At 51.1% G+C, this 14,919-nt stretch overlaps 6 protein-coding genes across 6 annotated transcripts; 2 read left to right on the forward strand and 4 right to left on the reverse strand.

Moving 5' to 3' along the window:
- Positions 1-185: 185 nt before the first annotated feature.
- On the reverse strand, positions 186-771 carry N7481_000885 (cytosine deaminase; the record flags this gene model as incomplete). The annotated part of the gene is made up of 3 exons (XM_057260104.1): positions 186-207; positions 286-551; positions 613-771. 3 exons carry the CDS (start codon positions 769-771, stop codon positions 186-188), a joined length of 447 nt encoding a protein of 148 aa, XP_057127936.1.
- Positions 772-1,598: 827 nt separating this feature from the next.
- N7481_000886 (uncharacterized protein) lies at positions 1,599-1,790 on the reverse strand (the record flags this gene model as incomplete). The annotated part of the gene is made up of 1 exon (XM_057260105.1): positions 1,599-1,790. One exon carries the CDS (start codon positions 1,788-1,790, stop codon positions 1,599-1,601), a length of 192 nt encoding a protein of 63 aa, XP_057127937.1.
- Position 1,791: 1 nt separating this feature from the next.
- Positions 1,792-3,305, forward strand: N7481_000887 (type I HSP40 co-chaperone YDJ1; the record flags this gene model as incomplete). The annotated part of the gene is made up of 4 exons (XM_057260106.1): positions 1,792-1,827; positions 1,903-1,972; positions 2,096-2,917; positions 2,989-3,305. The coding sequence occupies 4 exons, from the start codon at positions 1,792-1,794 to the stop codon at positions 3,303-3,305; spliced, it is 1,245 nt and encodes a 414-aa protein (XP_057127938.1).
- A 4,402-nt stretch (positions 3,306-7,707) lies between these two features.
- On the forward strand, positions 7,708-10,281 carry N7481_000888 (SLC26/SulP family anion transporter; the record flags this gene model as incomplete). The annotated part of the gene is made up of 3 exons (XM_057260107.1): positions 7,708-8,151; positions 8,217-8,718; positions 8,753-10,281. The coding sequence occupies 3 exons, from the start codon at positions 7,708-7,710 to the stop codon at positions 10,279-10,281; spliced, it is 2,475 nt and encodes an 824-aa protein (XP_057127939.1).
- A 936-nt stretch (positions 10,282-11,217) lies between these two features.
- Positions 11,218-11,767, reverse strand: N7481_000889 (EMC6 family protein; the record flags this gene model as incomplete). The annotated part of the gene is made up of 2 exons (XM_057260108.1): positions 11,218-11,607; positions 11,693-11,767. 2 exons carry the CDS (start codon positions 11,765-11,767, stop codon positions 11,218-11,220), a joined length of 465 nt encoding a protein of 154 aa, XP_057127940.1.
- Positions 11,768-12,432: 665 nt separating this feature from the next.
- Positions 12,433-14,385, reverse strand: N7481_000890 (RNA-binding protein VTS1; the record flags this gene model as incomplete). Its single annotated transcript, XM_057260109.1, has 4 exons — positions 12,433-12,486; positions 12,544-12,737; positions 12,799-13,809; positions 13,869-14,385. The coding sequence occupies 4 exons, from the start codon at positions 14,383-14,385 to the stop codon at positions 12,433-12,435; spliced, it is 1,776 nt and encodes a 591-aa protein (XP_057127941.1).
- Between the last annotated feature and the right edge of the window lie 534 nt (positions 14,386-14,919).

Raw genomic sequence — 14,919 nt, forward strand, 5'->3', positions numbered from 1 at the left:
TTTGAATCATTATTTGTTTCGGACTTAAGGTGGCTTCCTTACCACCCCAGAGAGACGGTATAGCAAAAGTTTCATGATACACAAGATATCTCTGGATTTGAAATATAATTGAGATTTGTATGGGATGATGAAGTCCCACCTCGCTTGGGACAATTATGCAATTAGATACAACCTTGATAGCGGCTCTAGACGGCAATATCCTCATTCCTATATGGAAGGTACTCTGGTCAGCAAGGCTCAAACAGAAGATAGGAGCACCGTGGCACTCATCCGCATGCAACTTACCAAAGCTCCGGCTTCTCCTTCATAAATTTCTCCATGAGATCCTTGCACTCCTGGTTGTCGACGACAATGACATCCTTACCACGGCTCTTGAGCAACTCCTCGCCACCGATGAAGTTCTTGTTCTCGCCAATGACCACACGCTTCACCTTGTAGAGCAGGCAAGCACCAGTACACATATCGCAAGGCGACAGGGTGGTATACATGGTTGCACCTTCATAGGCGGAGGCGGGCAGTCGGCCGGAGTTTTCCAGAGCAGACATCTCAGCCTACGTGGATGGTTAGTTGCAATGTTGATTAGATATACAGAACGACCGGGCTACTACTGACGTGCAGAACCGGGCTGCCCTTTTGCACGCGCATGTTATGGCCTCGGCCCAGGATCTGACCATCCTTGGAGACCAGCGCAGCACCAATGGGAACGCCACCCTCGGCGTATCCCAGCTTGGCCTCCTCAACGGCGGCAATGAAACCAGGCTCTTGATCCATCTTTGGTGATGGTTGATGATAAGAATGTCTTTTTTTTTTTATGCAAAAGGTATTGCGTCTGCTGTCTGCGGAGGAGTAACTGGTATTTTATGGTCACACCCTACGCCCAGGCCGCTAGGGTCTTTATCTAGCAAGTCCAATCCATCGGAGAGGCCCGCTCGCATTGATTCCAATGGCTGTGAGGACTGGAGCAAGTGGATCAATTGAAGAACTTTTTCCCCTCGGCTTATCGATAACCATTGTGGCTGACCATATTTGATGTGGCGGGGAGAGGGGGGGCGTTCACTAAGTACGGAGTACCGTAACAGAGTGAGTTACAATTGGCCTAACTATGAAGAGTTACTCTTTGTACATAAGCCGCAAATCTTTTCAGCCTTACAGTAAACCTCAGAATGGTTCTTCGCCACCCTTTGGGGATCCGATGATTATTTACCATGGATATACCACAGCATAACCACATAACAGAGACTTCGAACCTGAATAAGCACCTGAGTCAGCATGTAATTACAGGAATCAAACGACGGAATCGCGGAGAAGAACAGCGAACGCCATCGAAGGCCGCAGAATTCCGTCGAATCGACGCTCGGGCCCGATTCAAAGGCAAAGAATGAAAGAAAGAGGATCAATTCATAAAAAAGCAGCCACTTGACAGAGCGAGAATTGAAACTTGTAAAACCTCTAGAAACCTCATTTTCTTATCTTGAATATTGAATTTCAAAGGGTCCGCGCCCTGGTAATAAATCCGGTATATTTTACAGGATCCGCACTGTACGAGGTGCCTGGGCAGAAAAAAAAAAGTTACTCAGCCTAGTCTCCTGTTCCTAATCCTATTCCGATTCCACTCCATTCCTATTCTTATCCGAAAAGGTCATCAACCCTTCCTCCTCCACTTCTCGGGCACATCTCGCCTTTTTCCTCGTCACTGCCCCACTAGGAGCAACCTTCATTTCACTCTTTGTTTTCGCTTTCTCCTCCTCACCACTCTCCCCTCTCCTTTCGTTCTTCCACATTCCCGCCATCATGGTTAAGGAAACCACTTTCTACGACTGCCTGGGGGTATGCTTGAATCCCGCTCTTATCACCGTGTCGACACAGTGACGCTAACCGGTCCTTTTTTTGTTTCATCAATAGGTTCCCGCCACGGCTACAGAGGCTCAGCTGAAGACCGCTTATAAGAAGGGTGCTCTCAAGTACCACCCTGGTACGTTCCCATATTGAATCCCCCTCCATCTCGAAAGATGAAAAGCAAAAGAAAAAGAACAACCCAGCTGCCATCAATGATGAATTAATTCTTCCGATGCTAACCTCTCGTCCGTCAACACAGACAAGAACGCTGACAACCCCGAGGCTGCGGAGAAGTTTAAGGAGCTGTCGCACGCCTACGAGACTCTCTCCGACCCCCAGAAGCGTCAAATCTACGACCAATATGGTGAGGAGGGCCTGGAGGGTGGCGCTGGTGGCCCCGGTATGAACGCTGAGGATATATTCTCCCAGTTCTTCGGTGGCGGCGGCGGCGGTTTCGGTGGAATGTTCGGCGGTGGCATGCGCGATACCGGCCCCAAGAAGGCCCGCACTATCCACCATGTGCACAAGGTCAACCTGGAGGACATTTACCGCGGCAAGGTCTCAAAGCTGGCCCTGCAGAAGTCAGTCATCTGTTCTGGCTGTGATGGCCGTGGTGGCAAGGAGGGTGCTGTTAAGGAGTGCTCCGGCTGCAACGGTAGCGGTATGAAGACCATGATGCGCCAGATGGGCCCTATGATCCAACGCTTCCAGACCGTCTGCCCCGACTGCAACGGCGAGGGCGAGATCATCCGTGACAAGGACCGCTGCAAGAAGTGTAACGGTAAGAAGACCATTGTTGAGCGCAAGGTCCTCCACGTCCACGTCGATAAGGGTGTTCGCGATGGCCACAAGATTGAGTTCCGTGGTGAGGGTGACCAGATGCCTGGCGTCCTGCCCGGTGATGTTGTCTTCGAGATTGAGCAGAAGCCCCACCCTCGCTTCCAGCGCAAGGGCGACGACCTGTTCTTCCAGGCCAAGATCGACCTCTTGACCGCGCTTGGTGGCGGCGCTGTCCACGTCGAGCACCTCGACGACCGGTGGTTAACCGTCAACATTGCCCCCGGCGAGGTTATCACCCCTGGTACGTTTCCCTTTTTTTTCTCTGTGTTCGCCCATGTGACTTTGGAACTTTGCTAACACCCTTCGTTGTAGATGCCATCAAGGTTATCCCCGGCCAGGGTATGCCCTCTTTCCGCCACCACGACCACGGCAACCTCTACATCAAGTTCGAGGTTGAGTTCCCCAAGAAGGACCAGCTGCAGAACCTCGAGCTGCTCGAGAAGGTCCTGCCCCCACGCATGGAGCAGACCCAGCCCCCGGCCGACGCCATGGTTGAGGACTTCGAGCTGCACGACATTGACGGCAGCGAGCCCTCGCAGGCCCGCGCCCACGGTGCTGCAGGCGGCATGGATGAGGATGATGACGATGTTCCTCCCGGTGCCGAGCGCGTGCAGTGCGCCTCGCAGTAAACAAACAATGGGTAATAGAAATGTCCCATTGATGTGATGCTCAGGGGAGATGATTTGTCGGGCCAGTCATGAAACCTTTCGCTTATGATACCAATGGATATGAAGGGGGAAGATGGGAAGCCAGTATTGCTCATGGATACCGGCTTCGTTTTTCATTATTTCTTTTCGGGTAATATGAAACTTTGCTGCTCGGCGAAGGCGTTTGCTGAAGGGCCGCTTTCGGAGAGAGAACCTCTCCGCGATGTTCACGGGGCTATGCCTCAATAGTTTCTTATTCCCCATTTTCTTCTTCCTGGGGAAATTGACCCGATCTACCATGGACCGGGATATCTCCGTCTCACGTCTTGCCTCATTTTCCTTTTGTGTTCTTTCATCCGTATCTGATTTTGCCATTGGGAATTCCTGGTGCGTGGTGGCCGGAGTTACGACGGACGAAGAGAAAGAGCTGTGATGTGATGTGATGTACATGAGTCCACGATGCGAGTCCTTGTATATCCTTGCGTGGGATAAAGGCTTTCGAAAAAAAATACCTGCTCCCTCTTCTGGTTCCCATGATCGACTCGGAGAAGCATATTGTGTGCGTGATCACGATGGGGGTTTATTGTTTTCTATTTTTCTTTTCTTTTCCATTTTTTCTTTTCTTAGCATGCACTGTGATGACTGAATAGACATTTCTTGGCTTACTATTGTTAAATGCATTTTTTTATTGGCATTAATCCTGGAAGTTGTGTTGTACCGAATGTGGGGGGAGCAGCTAGTTCACTTGCGTCTTCAAGTTGCTTTGATTGTAATTCACTTAGAATATCTTCTCAAAGTTGCAATATTATGCCAAACGTTCCTTTGAAACTGTACAATTCGAATTAAAATAGCTCCTAGTCGATCCATTGCCCATGTGGTTCATGCCCAGCCCTGGAGTGATGGTGAGGCTCTCAGGGTCGAGGTTAAAAGGTCAGAAGAACCACTCTTTGGGATGATAGTGTTTTTGAGTGAAATGAATCCCAGCAAGGTCCTTCTTCGAAATTCAAAGAAGATGATCCACAACGGTAATAGTGTATACCTTAGTAGCGAGCTTTCCCAGAAGGTACCTATCCCTGGATGATACCTAATACTTCAACCCTGGAACTTTGAACGCAACATCTGGGCAAAGTTGATAGTAGGAGTAACTAAACACTCTGGACTGATGCTACCTAGGCTCGAACTTAATACAGTGAAATGAGAAACTTAAATTATTTTATTCGATGAGTACTACTAGTACTACTAGGTACCCAGGTAGTGTCGAGTTCAAGTTGCCGACAAAAGTCTATTATATATGTTCCAAAAAAAGGTTGGTACCGCTGAAAGCTTGGGCATCGATATATCATGGCTTCGGGAGGAACCTTACAAGCTCAGACTTGTGCTTTGAAAGAAAAGTACTGGAAAGTTTCAGGCTGCAAACTTGACTGGAAATCTCAGCAATATTTATTTACCCCAGACCTGGAATCCACGAGGAAGAACGGTAGAAAATAGTATGTTGGCTCATAGTACCCAATTTTCGTGCCTGAGGCTCAAGCTGACTTCAACATGAATGATGATGGGTATTCCTCGGGCTTACAGGAAAGTGACCCTTGATATTGCCGAAAGAATATCACTCTCAACAACGACGAGGGTCATACTAGCTCTCAGCTACAACGCCAATTCCAGACGGATTCCTAGGTCTCCCCATCACGACTCATAATTATACACATCAGCAGTTCGGCTTATGCTCACGGTATACGAGCGCCAAGCGAGCTTGGATCCGACCATCTGGAGCGGTATAGAGGTCACTCCCCGTCATTGTGTCACCCCGCCTCGGATCGTACCCGATCACATCATCACGAGACCCCGAAACGGATACTGTGAATGGAGCCTCCACAGCACGGAAACTAGTGGACAAACTAGAAGGAAGAAAGGCTCCCTCGACAGTTCATCACTGTTATCACCGAGGTTGTGTAACCTAGAGTCAGTCGATCCTTTTAGGGGATATAATGACGACACAGGATGCACGAGGGTTTGTCCACAAAGTCAAACGGATCAGTCGCACACGCCCTGCAGCAACCGTGAGAGCCCCTCCCACATGGTTTCCCATGGGAGAAATATGTAGCTTAGCATCAGCCAAGCGATCGGGGAGAGGTACGGGCGCAACGAACGCACCGGATGCGTTGTTCTTTCTCCCTTTCAAGTATGAAGACTCGGAGTTAAGCGTTGGATGAGTTTGTTGTTTGTTGTGTTTTGAATGCGGCATTTATTTCCCCTTTCTCCGGTACGAAATACTCTGTACTCGTAAATGTTGATTTGTTTGTTCCATTTCCCCCTGACTGAGCCTAAATGTTTTTAGTTCGAAGTTAATTTGGGTAGGCGGTATTTGATGTCGAGGGGGGGGGGAGCTGAACGGCCGAAGCGATGCGCCACTCAGACGCGGGAGACGGTGGGAAGCTTGTCTGCAACGTGCCATTTTAGTCCAACACGCAAGTTGACTCGGAGTTAAGCTGCATTATGTAGGTGCATTGGCAGCGCCCCATGATCTCTCGTATTGAACTGAGCCATCGGGGCAAAAAAGCAAAGAAAATAGAGAGTAGGGGGGAAGAAAGGCAGCGATGTTGGAAATGGGATTGGGTCGCATTCTGAGCTGGTCGTGAGCATGGGGGGACCCTTGGAGGTCGGCGTGATCTCCAATACATACATGCGACATGTATGTATCACACCTGGGCACCGAGACAAACGTGCTGCCATGGATAGGGCCACCTGCCGTAGATAGCAGGAGTGTATTATCGGAATCGATCTGAATGAAGGAGTACTCCGTTCTCCGTTAGAGGGGCTACGTACTTCTCCGGAGAGCAGATTGATAGCCACGACACGCCCTCGTGGCCGGATTTAAAGTTATGGGCCGCAGCTGCGCTTAAGCTATGATGTGATATCGATCTGGATTACGCCTTGGGTTAATGCAAGTGCTTAATCAAGATGACATGGAGTATCCATTGGACTACAATGTATATCTTTGTATCTCGAACGTTGCGACGACCGTTGTGCATTCCGCTGCCCTCATACGTCACACGGTCCCAGAAAGGATCCAGGAGCGTACGAGTAGCGAGACGGTTTGACCTCTGGGTTCGCACTGTGCATGCACGCCGATCTGGAATGCCAGATCCGAGGAAAACGAGGGAAATAGAGCGAGCGGAGAGAGGGACTGCCCTTTGTTACTCTGGTCTTTAGGGGCTCCGAGTGGGCGTGAACCCGGGACCTTACGAATATAGTAGGGAGCGTCGCGGCAGTTCCACCGCCAAGAGGGAGAAGTGGATTGGGTTGCCACAGAGGAGCGGGAAAATCGAGAGTTCTAGAGTGTTCAGACAGAACGGTGAAGAATGGAGCAGACAGTGGCAGTGTCGGAGCCCCGAGTGCAAAACGTAAAGCTTCCCTTTGACGGCAATTGGATACGAAAGGCAGCCGATCCACCGAAGGCAAACGAAATGGGAAATTTTTGCTGTCACCATCGAAGTGGACGATTTCACCATCAGCACAGGCGGTGATTGGATCTGCAGCCCCACGGTTGATCAACTCTTGCCCGCGTGGGAGGCGTCCTGATTCGTCATCTGATGCTTGGCATGGATGAGGTAATCTCCGACGATCGAGGGTGTACCTGGAGTACTTGAACTCGTAGATTCTGTAGATATAGCCATGAAATACAAGGAGTAGTGTTATGTAGTACATCTGTATCTCTCTGAAAGCTAGTCAAGTATATACGTCCATGGGTAGACCCCTACCTCGAGAATACCAGGAATCATTTCTTCTACGGGATACTCGTACCTGCACCAACTTAAACTCGGAGGAACTCGTCATCATCCACCTTCCAGACTCTCAGTGCGATCATCGGTGGGACTCCGGACTCCACCTCCATGGTCATGGCCATGCCGCGCTGTCCACGAGTCTTGTTTCGCCCTGTTTCATTCTTATGGTCTGCATCTGCTCAGCCCTTGACCGTGTGATCTCTCTGCGAGTCCTGTGCGTTTGAAAACCCTAAGCATTCGCCAATTCAAAATCTGGGGAGCTTAGCATATTACGCCATCTGCACCCGAATCACGCACATCTCCACATCTATCGTTAGCCCTTGTCTTTTTGGGAACAATTCCTTTGACTTTTAATTATCATTTTCTTTTTTGGAACTTGACCTGACCTCACTGCGCCTGTCACAATGTCCACTGTGTGATCAGCGGCTCTGTCAGTTTATAACCTACTCCCTGACCACATTTTTCTTTTGGAGAAATCTTGTCATCGATCTATCATCTTTCCCCCCACCCTTCCCTCCCTCCCCGGGCCTCCGAGTCCTCTCCGATCTCGCCTTCCCTTTCCGATCCCAGCAACTTGATATACTCGCCTTCTGCGGGACGTCATGGCTGGTGAGAGTTTCAAGAAGGCCGGCAATGCCTTGGCCAAAGGCATGGGCATTAAGGTCGCCTACCGTGACCCTATGGGTGCCAATGACCCCGTCACTCGCGGCGAGTCCGCTTTCTCTGTCGGTACTGTCGACACATATTCCTACAACGAGCCCGAGCCCACCAGTGTCGAATGGATCCGCGAAATTACTCCCTCTTTCCGCGAATTCGTCAACTATCTCATTTCATTATTCCCTTTCCTCAATTGGATTGGCCGCTACAATATGCAATGGTTCCTGGGTGACCTAGTAGCTGGTATCACTGTTGGTGCCGTCGTTATTCCCCAGGGTATGGCATATGCCAAACTGGCGGAGGTGCCAGTGCAGTTTGGTCTGTATTCGTCCTTTATGGGCGTTTTGGTCTATTGGTTTTTTGCCACGTCCAAGGATATTACTATCGGAGTGAGTTGGAATCTTCCCTAGACAGCACAATGTGGGACGTATTCAACTAACCTATAATTCTCTAGCCCGTGGCTGTTATGTCCACATTAACCGGCGAGATTGTGCTTCAGGTCCAAGCCCAATATCCTGACGTTGAGACGCACGAGGTCGCTTCCTGTCTAGCTGTAATTCTTGGTGGTATTGTCTGCTTCCTGGGCCTTATCCGCCTGGGATTTATTGTCGATTTTATTCCTCTTCCCGCCATCTCTGCATTCATGACCGGTTCCGCTCTGAACATTTGTTCTGGTCAGGTATCGACTATGCTGGGTGAGACCGCTGGGTTTTCCACTCGCGGTGCAACCTACCTGACCATTATCAACACCCTCAAATATCTACCCACTTCGACAATCGATGCCGCTATGGGTGTGACAGCTTGTGCGATGTTGTACATTATCCGCGCTGGCTGCACCTACGCTGCGAAGAAGTACCCAGCGAAGGCGAAGATTTGGTTTTTCGTCTCTACCCTGCGGACCGTCTTCGTCATTCTGTTTTACACCATGATCAGTGCCGCTGTGAACCTGCACCGTCGTGACGACCCTCTGTTTAAACTCCTGGGGGGAAGTTCCTCGCGGTTTCCAGAATGCTGCTGTGCCTGTTATGGACCCCAAGATCATCCGTGCGTTCTCTGGTCAGCTTCCAGCTGCCGTTATTGTCCTCTTGATCGAGCATATCGCCATTTCCAAATCCTTCGGCCGTGTGAACAATTATACCATTGATCCATCCCAGGAATTCGTTGGTATTGGTGTCACCAATCTCCTTGGTCCTTTCCTTGGTGGCTACCCCGCGACCGGCTCTTTCTCACGTACTGCCATCAAGTCCAAGGCTGGTGTGCGTACCCCACTGGGTGGTTGTATCACCGCTATTGTGGTGCTTCTCGCTATCTACGCCCTCCCTGCCCTCTTCTTCTATATCCCTAATGCATCCCTTGCCGGTGTTATCATCCACGCTGTCGGTGATCTGATTACCCCTCCCAATGTGGTGTACCAATTCTGGCGTGTGGCTCCTCTTGATGCATTCATCTTCCTCATCGGAGTTATCGTGACTGTCTTCTCGTCCATCGAGGATGGTATCTACTGCACAATCTGTGTATCTATTGCGGTTCTGCTCTTCCGCGTGGCTAAGGCTCGTGGTCACTTTCTCGGCCGTGTCACCATCCACTCAGTTGTGGGTGACCACCTGCTGGATGGCGATGGCAAATACGGGTCCTTCGGAGCGGCCAGAGATCCTTCGGATGACGAGGAGGATCACACACGCTCCATTTTTCTGCCCATCAACCGCACCGATGGTTCAAACCCCGAGGTCGATATCGAGCAGCCTCACCCCGGTATCTTCATCTACCGATTCTCCGAGGGATTCAACTATCCCAACGCCAACCACTACACCGACAACTTGGTCAAGACCATTTTCAACAGCACCCGACGTACCAACCCTCACGCATTTGCCAGACCGGGAGACCGTCCTTGGAACGACGCGGGCCCGAAACGTGGCAAGGAGCCAGAAGACGCTCGGGATCCCCGACCCCTCTTGCAAGCTATCATTCTCGACTTCTCTTCCGTCAACAATGTTGATACTACCTCGGTTCAAAATCTGATCGACGTGCGCAACCAGCTGGACCTGTTCGCCTCACCTCGCTCTGTACAGTGGCACTTCGCCCATCTCAACAACCGCTGGACCAAGCGTGCACTCGCCGCTGCCGGCTTTGGATACCCGACTCCCGCCTCAAACGAAGGCTTCCACCGCTGGAAGCCCATTTTCAGCGTGGCTGAGATCGAGGGTAGCTCCTCCGCGGCTGCCCACGCCGAGATGATGACCAACGAACGGACACACGGGGCACACGAGGATCTGGAGGCTGGTATCAAGGCCGACAACAAGTCTACCGAGCTCGAGACTGACCCTATCGACGCTTCCTCTGAGGACAGCACTGTGATCCGCGAAGACAAGCTTCAACGCGACTTGACTGACAGCAAGGCGTATCGTTCCCGCCGCAAGGTCGCTCTGGTCCAGGGCATGAACAGACCCTTCTTCCACATCGATCTGACCAGTGCTCTCCAAAGTGCCGTGGCCAACTCGTCCGAGGAAGTCCCATTGTAAGGGATGACCGAAAAAGAAACATTTTATCATTTGTTTCTTGGAATGTTCCGCATTGCAATATTTACATCTTATCATGGATATTCCCTGGTTTGGAGTCCAGTTGATATCGATATGTCCCGGGTATGATTTGTTAATATCTCTTCATTTTTTGTTTCCTCTTTCCATCATCTCCCTTGCTTGATGTTTTGGAGATTTCTGGCGCAGGGGAACTTTTCATTTCACATATTAGGCCATACCGGCCTTGGCGCATATATTTCCTGATCCTTTGGGCTGGGTTTTGGGCCCAAGGATGTACATCACTTCCCCAAGGGAACTTTCCATTGGACATTTTATACTGGGCTTGGTCCCATTGATGCATTACTAGGGATACCCTCAATATAGACTGCGTGATTTTCCTCATCAAAAGTTGTTCTAGTAACGATTTATATTCGATTGACGTAACTCCGTAAATCAGTAATTTGGTTCTTACATGGGGTGAGACTCCGATGCCATGCATCTGTACATTTTCCCGACTTGACAGAATGGCTAGATACTGAACAAGAAGACTTTATTAAAATGCTCCAATCTACAATAGCAAGAATGGATAGTCTGCACTCAGATACCATAGCTCTGAGCCTCAACGCTTCCAAGGTTTCTTACGGCCATCCTATATCGGGCACTTGGGCACTCTGTCTGGAATATCTCTCCCCTGTCCTCAAGGTTTGATACTAGTACTAATTCCCGCTCTTCCTAGAGACATTTACTAAGAATATACAGATGGTAGAACGTTCGCTTGTACTTCAGATATTTAACAAAGCCTGGAGGCAACTCTATATTCAAATTCAACCATTTCATCGAAAGTAGTAAACCTTGGACGGAAACCTTTCTGCGAAAAGATCCGAGTCCCACGTAACGTAACATTATCCCAAGAAAGGACAAAAGAGAGATCAGATCAGATCACCTCAAAACACCCCCAACACCAGTCCACCCAAGGACAAATCCACTCAGCGCCTCACTAAGAACACCACCACCAAGCCAAACATCCCTCCAAGCACCCTTCCTCAGAACAAAGCCACCGCGCTTCTTACTGCTCTCAACCAGATCCATGCGCACAACACCATCCTTGCCCATGGCCACCGACCCCTCAATCTCACCCCCGTTACTACCGGGGAAAAACGCGCCCGCGCCCGCACCGGATGAGCGCTGGATGAGGGCTAGGTGGAAGAGTCCGCTGACGAGAACAGTGCCGAGGAAGTAAAAGGCGAAGCCGGTAGCGGATTGGAGGGCTAGGATTCCGGCGGAGAGACCGAGGAGAAAGGCTGTTAGGCTGTGGAGGGAGGAGAGGACCTGGAGATGGATAGATAGGTTAGTTTGGTTTGGATCGGGCGGTGGTGGTGAGTCTCTTCTACTATGTAGAGGGGTTGGAACGTACCCGGTTATTATGCTGAACAGCCTCCGGGACGAGAGGGTTGATTAGCAGGGAGAGTTCCTGCTTTGTTGGGGCCATTTTGGGCTCGTTGCTGCTTGAGTGTGCTTGGGGGTCTCAGGGTGTTGCGACCGATGTCGTTTTTGAAATTTGCTTGAGATGAAGCAGATGAGGACGGCGGTGGATCCTAGCCGTTGTTCTCGGCAATTGGGTTGCAGCAAAGAGGAGTATTTCTCTGTCTTCGGTTGGTTGTGCAATGGAAGAGGGAGGTGAGGCGGAGGTACGTGGTTTCCTATGCGTGCACGGACCACACTACGTTTGGGTAGGCAAAGAAGGTGCCAGTGGTCTACTCTACTAAACTACACAGCTACATCGGAACCATTTCAATGTATATAGGCACAGTGCGAAATCATGACATATCTACGATTAACCTCGCCATTTTCAATGTTCAGTAGCCCGAAGTTTTCCCTCATGAATCCGTTGCTTGACATCACTGCGTTTGATACATGTCGAATTCCACATCCATCGTATTAGGGTGAACCACCAAAGATCATAGAACGAATGAGAAGAAGATAAAATGAAAAGAAAATGAAAAGAGAAGAAAAAAAAAGAATAGAGAAATAAAGGGCAAAAAAGCACACATGATAGATATGCGAATGCCGGGTTCCATGCAAATCGCTGGGACAGCAGGTTAGTTTTGCATGAGTCAGAACATCATGCTTGCTCATTGCATACAGGGCTCAAAATCAAAGATCTTCAAGCTTGCCGTCCGCGCGGGCATCTCGAACTTGGTCAAAGACCTATTATTGAATCATTAGCTTCGAGTCCAAGCAAAGTGAAGAGAGGAAAACACTTACCTTCAACATCTTGTTGCGCGCACCCAGCGCGTTGACACCACGGTCTTCCAGAGCCTTGTCGTCAAGTTCGACCAACTCCGTCCACTTGAGGTCCTTGAGATGGTCGGTATACTTGTGTAGCCGAAGGGATCGCAGCCAGCTGGGGATATCCTTCAGGAGAGCAGGGTCGGTGGGGTCTTCGGGGGGGCTTGGAGCTTCCACGTCGACCACGCGGCGATCGGCCACGGGTGACTTCGGAGTGGTCAGACAAGTAACCCTCGCCACCCAGACCGAACTGCCCGATACCTAGCGATGCTAGTCCGTTGCCCATGAGAGGGTTGTTCGGGTCGTAGGCGGCTAGGAATCCGTTGTTCTGTGGCGAGGTGAAACTCATAGGGTTCAGACCACCGCCTTGCATGGCAATACCAGGAGAGGTTGGGCGAGAGCGACGACCTGCCATGGCAGCTTGTTGCTGAGCTTGCAAAGCGGCAAGCTGTTGGGCGTTGAGGAGCTGTTGGCCCATCGATCCGTGCAGACTTGGACTGGCCAGGCCTTGGGGAATTGTTGGGTTGGCAGCTGAGTTCCTGCCCTGACCATCGTTGGAGCGGGCCCGGCGGTACTTGCGAGCGTCATCCAGGGCAATTCGGTTGTTCACTGTAGACAAAGCCGCCAGCTTCATCGCAGTCGCGTTGGCCACCATGTCCGCCTGGGAATTCTGGTTTTGTTGATTCTGCTGGCCGAATGTCGCAGTCATGGGGGTGTTTGTCATCGAAGCCCAGCTGTGGTTCCCGACATTGTACGGTGAGAGGAGGGGTGGCTCGATATCAGGGGCAGGGATGGTAGCGGTCTGCGGGAGAGGCGAACGCATGCCAGAAGGCTGGCTGAATTGGCCCATAGGTTGATGGCCCGATGACGACTTAGGCCGGGCAATCGGAGGCTGTGTATCCGATAGTCCACCACGCTGAGCCCATGGCGACGCCGGGGGCTGGCCCAGGCCGTCGGAGTTGTTGTCGGGAGCAGAGATTGTCGGGGCAACGAACGAGCCACGGTCTCCAAAGACAGCACTGTTGCGGTTGGAGGGAGGGGCGTTACCGGTTTGTTGCGTGAATTCCGCCTTCTTCTTAGCGATCGCGGCGGCGGCATCGGGGAACATGGCATTAATCGTAGAGGAATCGAGTCCCGAGTTGCGCTTCGCGCCTGGGGATGGCGGGGGCCGGCCCAAGGAACTCCGTGATGTGTCCATATTGAGTTTCGACATGGCATCGCTCAAGCGGCTCGACATGGCATCTAATCATTGAAATAACGTTAGAAAGCTGGCTTTTCACACGTGAATAAGGACCTGCGACCGATTCTCCATACCTTTTTCACCAAAGTTGGCGGGGAAAGCAGTCCAGACATGGGGTGGCCCTGGGACATCTGCTGCAGAACCTGGATGAAGAAGCGAATCTGCACCTGGGTAGTCTGCTGCAGCAGAGCATACAGAGCGGCGGTCCGCTCGGCCTCGCTCAGGACACGGAACCATTGCTCGATGGCACTGAGTTCATCCTTGAAGTCCTGGTCGAGGGTGGCAGCTGCCATCTCCTCCAACGTTGTCTCGTACTGATCGATATCCGCCAGCCACTGCTGGGCAGCCCGATCCAGCGCATCCTCCGTCGAGTTCTGGCCTTGGGACTGTTGGTTGAAGAAAACCTCCGAGGATGGACGCAAGCTGCGGGAGGACAGCGGCGAGGGGAATCCGGACATGTCGGCCGAGGCTCGCAGCTGGTGCGTACCTAAGTTGCGAGCCGACGATGGGGGACGCAAGGTGGAATTCGGGGCAGCCTCCGGGGTGCTGTTGCGGTTACCGATGATATGGCTAGCCATGGCTCACAGGTTGATAAAGGTGAATAGTAAATACAGTCGGGGAAAAGATTACTGCAAAACACCTGCAGCACCTGCTGAGTTTGCGTAACAAAATAGAATCAAAAAAAAGAACCTGACCGAACAGGCCGGGACTTCAACAGTTGGCAGAGATGGATTTCAAAGCCCGAATTTCGACTTCTAGGCGACAATGATTGGGGCACAGACCAGGCCAGTGGCTGCACCTCGAATTTTTTGGGAGGGGAGGGAAAGCAAACACACAGCTGAGAGGTCGTGAATATTAGGGAGATCCGAACGAAGGAAAGTCAGGGACCAGGAGGCAATAGTGTGTCAAACACAGCAAGCCTAAGCCTAGAACCCAAAGAAAAGAAAAAAGGGGAGAGGAGGGGAGGGAGGGAGAAGATCGAAGATGATGGGGGGAAGAGAGGAGAATGGGAAGAAGTGCGGCGGAGAGGCTTTTCGGGTTGCAGTCACGGGGTTCCGCACGGAATGAAGAAACTCACACTGAGTCAGAACTCGTTCCTCGTTCCTTTTGAC

This window comes from Penicillium waksmanii (genome assembly GCF_028829765.1).
Source record: "Penicillium waksmanii strain IBT 27052 chromosome Unknown utg000001l:1.0-4852451.0:1.0-4856178.0, whole genome shotgun sequence".
Lineage (NCBI taxonomy): Eukaryota > Fungi > Ascomycota > Eurotiomycetes > Eurotiales > Aspergillaceae > Penicillium > Penicillium waksmanii.